Source organism: Pygocentrus nattereri, chromosome 2 (assembly GCF_015220715.1).
Source record: "Pygocentrus nattereri isolate fPygNat1 chromosome 2, fPygNat1.pri, whole genome shotgun sequence".
NCBI classification, from domain to species: domain Eukaryota; kingdom Metazoa; phylum Chordata; class Actinopteri; order Characiformes; family Serrasalmidae; genus Pygocentrus; species Pygocentrus nattereri.
This window is the reverse complement of record NC_051212.1, coordinates 56,134,717-56,139,716: the sequence shown is the minus strand read 5'-3', so window position 1 is coordinate 56,139,716 and position 5,000 is coordinate 56,134,717. Positions and strand designations below refer to the sequence as shown.

Genomic DNA, 5,000 nt, shown 5'->3' with positions numbered 1-5,000 from the left:
GTTAAAGAAACGAAGGACGCGGTCTAAAGAAGTGGGCGTCGCCGAACAAGGCCTTCTTTTCACAGCTCAAACGTGGAACTCGTTAGCTCCCGTTACGCCGGGGAAGGCGAAGCCGACACCCCTTACTGCTCGCTCCTTTTTAACGTTTAGGAGCTGATCTGCTCAGAAAGACGCCACGTACATCACAGCTGGAAAACACTAAACAGCCCCACAAAAACATCAGATTTGGGCAACTTTGTGAACGGAGCCTACGCCACATTAACAAAGCTGAGGAGTGAGCGGGGAGGGAGGAGGTGTGTGTTTTGTGAATGGGCTGAGGGCTGTCTGTGTGTGTGTGTGTGTGTGTGTGTGTGTGTGTGTGAGAGAATATTTGCCTACGTGTGGAATGTGAGCGAGCAGCAGGGTGGGAGCGGAGTGTGAGTGAATGGAGCACTGTGGGAGAGAGTGAGAGAGTGAGAGAGTGAGAGTGGGGGAGGATGTACTGTAGGCTGGTGATGAGGAGGAGGTGTGAGGAAGGGCTGAAGGAGATGCCAATATTCCACCATCTAAATCTGTTGACTTGAAAGTCACATAGAAAACGCTCAATATTATCATAATTATTACCATTGTAAGAATTACCAGCCCAATTCCGACTCCTGGCCACCACATGGACGGTGTTCCTCCACTAGCCGGTCTTCCGTTTGACTTCTTAACAGACCGTTTATGATATTTTGTACCTGTTTAACCTTCAAACAGCATAAACGTCTTTCGCCCTCGTAAAAATGTCCAGAAGACGAGCTGCGGTTTGTCGTCTGCGCTTGGCGTGTTTTTGTTTTCTTTTCTGACGACAACCACGACACGCTCCGATACGAAGAGGCACAGTATCACTACAGAATATACCAGCACTACGCTCACACGTGTCAGGCTCCAGTCCTCATGGGCCAAAACTCCGCAGACTTCAGCTCAGTGCCTCATTAAGCACACCTGATTCAGCTCTTCAGCTAATTAGCAAGACCATGAACTGAATTCAGAGCGTTAGACGAGGACAGACGCTGAGCATCTCCTCTACGAATTGCACATGTGAATATTATCCAGCTCTATTGTAAATTCATGCTCTAATGTCGGCTCATTGGGGTCATGCTGAGGTTTTTAAAGGAACAATATGTATAAATTTACTGAACTAGATCAAAAAATGGCCATGATGTGTCTGTAGATTAAGGAAACTTAACCAGCAGGTTCTCCGCTGAAATGACCGCCCCGCAGCAGAAAGCCTGCACTTTCGTACTTCGCACTCGCGTTCAGGACCTTGAATCCTGAGATTTGTCGGATGTTTGTGTATATTACGGAGCACCTCGCCAGCCACAAGGACATAAACACAGCTATACAGGATGTGGGCTATTATAAGCAAGTCAAACCACCGTATACCGACGGCAAACCGCTCTTGCGTGGCTGGATTTTCATTGTTTAGTGTAATCAGAACAAAGCAAGTCCCCAGAACTACTGCTGCTACCAACACACGCGTCAGGCTTCAGTCCTAGCGGGCACCGTCGCGATACGCTGGGTTGCCAGATATGAGACAAACTCAGATTCTACCCGACTTAGAAATCCTCGTCACCCTTCGGTTCGCTCTGCTCGTTTGTGAGGAACGGCCACTGACGTAACTGGTCAGCAGAAAGACCTCAAGCAGAACTCTCTGGAAAAGGAATCGGGGAGGCAAGTGTGCTGTGTGGGTTCTGTACCTTCTTCTCCAGCTCCTTATCACTCAGCTTATCAGCAGAAGGGCAAAGATCAGGGCTGGGCTTCCTCACGTGGCGGTCATCGTCCAGCGCCTTCTGAAACACAACACACGCATCATTAATTACAGCCGTAAATGATATTTAAGCGCTTTCCATTCACATCACACGCTGGTTTAAGGGCAAGTGCGTGACCGATTACTGAGAAACATTTCTGTGAGGACAGATTAGAGTCAGCACTTCTGTTCGCTTCAACGCCAAAAACACGGATTTATTACCAATATAAATACTGTTTGTTTTGGGGGCTTCTGAGCTGAAACGCCTATTATGCGCTGTATGTAGCTCTATGTAGAACCTTTTGCAAAGGGTTCTATACAGCACCAAGTACAGTGCGTCTACTGTGACGATGTCAACAGAAGAACCCATTTTGGTGCTACATAGAACCATACGCAACACATTCTCTATCAACCTGAAGAACACAGACACACACACAGACACACACACACACACACACACACACAGACACACACACAGACACACACACACACACACACACACACAGACACACACACAGACAGACACACACACAGACAGACAGACACACACACACAGACAGACACACACACACACACAGACAGACAGACAGACACACACACACAGACAGACAGACAGACACACACACACACACACACAGACAGACAGCAGTGGGGCTGCCAGCTCTGTTTACTGAGTACACAGAGACAGACAGACAGGCAGACGGTGAATCTAGGGCAAGTCCAGCACCATGACAGGAGCTGATAATTATCAGACAGACTGACCTAACAGTCCAGCCTAAACACACACACACACACACAGAACAAGAACAAACAGTCTACAGTAATTAATCAGAGTGACAGACAGAACACAGGCTAAACACCAGAGAGAAAGTGTGCATAGACAGAGACACAGAAGGGTGGATAGATAGATAGATAGATAGATAGATAGATAGATAGATAGATAGATAGATAGATAGATAGATAGATAGATAGATAGATAGATAGATAGATAGATAGAGAGAAAGCAAGGGGAAAAAAACAGGGATGTGAGAGAAATATAGACAAAAGAGAATAATGAGAGAAATAGAAAGTAAGAAAAAGTGTGCAGGTAGAAAGAAAAAGTAGAGAGAAAAACAAAGAGATAAGGAAAGAAAAAACAAAGAAAGAGAGAACAAATGAGAGAGAGAGAGAGAGAGAGAGAGAGAGAGAGAGAGAGAGAGAGAGAGAGAGAGAGAGAGAGAGTGATATATATACACACATATAGACGCAGTGTTATTCCTTTGTGTTCGGACAGACCATCAGGTAGGGGTGTGTGTGTGTGTGTGTGTGTGTGTGTGTGTGTGTGTGTGTGTGTGGGGAGGAGGGGTCTGATGTTCTGGAGGAGACAGAACACTGCAGCACAGTGGGGGGGGCAGTGGTGACAGGAACAATAGCACACTGCAGTCTAACCTTCACTCACGCGACTACACCTAAACCCCAGCACTGCCAAGCCTATCGGTCACTAATCAATACCCCAATACTGAAACCACGCAGCGCTGCGGCAGCAAACCAGCCCTCCTGCGGCCGCGCCGACGAACCCAGGCACTCGCAGCGTCCAGCACGCGCAAATAACTCCAGCCCAAACTACGCAGGCCGATCGTTAACCACGCGCCAAAATACATTAAAGGGTCGGTCTCAGGGAAAACTGGGCGATTCGCACTTTTCACAAAACAAACAGCTTGACGAGGGCAGCCAATCAGAACAGAGCTCATTTACATACATCAGTCTTAAAGGCACAATAACCCAGGCTAATAAGTGTTAGTATGTGATGAACCTGAGGAGCCTAACACACACACACACACACACACACACACACACACACACACACACCAGTAAAAGTATAAACATATGTACGCCCCCCCTCCCCCCAACACTCCTCCTGCCCCTCTCTCTGAGATGTACCACCCATGCCCTTACTAATCTCCTTTTAATGACCACAGAACCTCCTGTTTTCTCAGGCTCCTGTTTCCTCCTGGCCCAGGTTCTCCGCCTTATCTCCTGCTCCTCTAACGGCGCCTTATCTCCTGACCCGACTGCTGCACTCACTGTTTGTATGTTAGAGGTTAAACCCAAGAACACGCCCTGAACGACGGGCTCAACATTCACTCTGAACTTCCTCCCCTCACAGCTGCTCCTGATCCATCAACAGCCTGCATGTACTGAAGGGGAACTCCACCCATTTCTCAAAATTCCTGCACAATTAAGTGGTTAAGATGTAAGCAGAGCAGTTCTGAGCCGTTTGGTGTGAAACGCTCTGTTCTAGATAAACTTAGTGAATCAGAGCCGTTAACAGTGGTGGTGATAGGAACCAGACGTCCCCGTTCTGAATTCACTGCCTGATGCCTGAGACGCTGTTTAGTTCTATAAGGCACAAAAAAGGGTTCTTATATTATTACTAGCTTGACATCGTAAGGGTAGAAGAACCCACTTTGGTGCTATATAGATCCGTTTCCAAAAAGGTTATACACAGAACCGCCCACAGCACATTCTTTGTCAGTCTCAAGAACCATTTCACCATGCAAAGAACACTTTAATCATGCAAAGGGTTCTTTGAGTGATCATGGTTCTATGTATAACCATTTTCTTCACAAAAGAACCCCTGAAGAACCATCATTATTAAGTGTGTATCGCTCATGTGTCAAACACAAGGCCTATGAAACTATTTCTATTAGTATTATATATAATTAATAATAAATATATAATATTTTAACATCTACACTCTTAGAAATGATGGTTCCTCGAGGGTTCCGCAGTAAAGGAAACACGTCTACGTGGAACCGTGAACACTCACAGAACCTCTCGCGTGATGAAAGGGCTCTCTGCATGAGGAAAGGGTTCTTATTATTATAAGCTTCACATCGTAACAACAGAAGAAGCCTTTCTGGTGCTATCTAGAGCCATACACAGCACGTTCAATCCATCAATCTGAAGAACCATTTCACCATGCAAAGCATTGAATGGTTCTTTGAGTGTCCATGGTGCTATGTAGAAGCACTGCCCTTACTAAAGAACCTTTGAAGAACCATCTTTTTCAATAGTGCCCATGAAAAATGATGGGCGCCGTCTTCCGGCCGCGTTTATATGGATTTATAAAGAGTACGTTTTTTAAAGTTCAGCCTTCCGCCCCTCGGCGGACGCTTCCCCGCTAAAACGAGCTCCACGGGAAACGCACAAACACCTGAGAACAAAGCGACAGAAACCCCTCATACCTACC

The 5,000-nt window shown here is 46.5% G+C and overlaps 1 protein-coding gene across 2 annotated transcripts in view; it reads right to left on the bottom strand.

Annotated features, from left to right (window-relative positions):
- The window catches only part of skila (SKI-like proto-oncogene a), a 40,700-nt gene that overhangs the window by 10,570 nt on the left and 25,130 nt on the right, over nucleotides 1-5,000 (bottom strand). Inside the window, exon 4 of one of the 2 annotated variants that reach the window (XM_017725483.2) lies at nucleotides 1,719-1,811. In XM_017725483.2, coding sequence (XP_017580972.1) covers nucleotides 1,719-1,811 — 93 coding nt within the window. The remainder of the gene's footprint in view (nucleotides 1-1,718; nucleotides 1,812-5,000) is intronic. The other variant, XM_017725484.2, reaches the window with a different exon arrangement.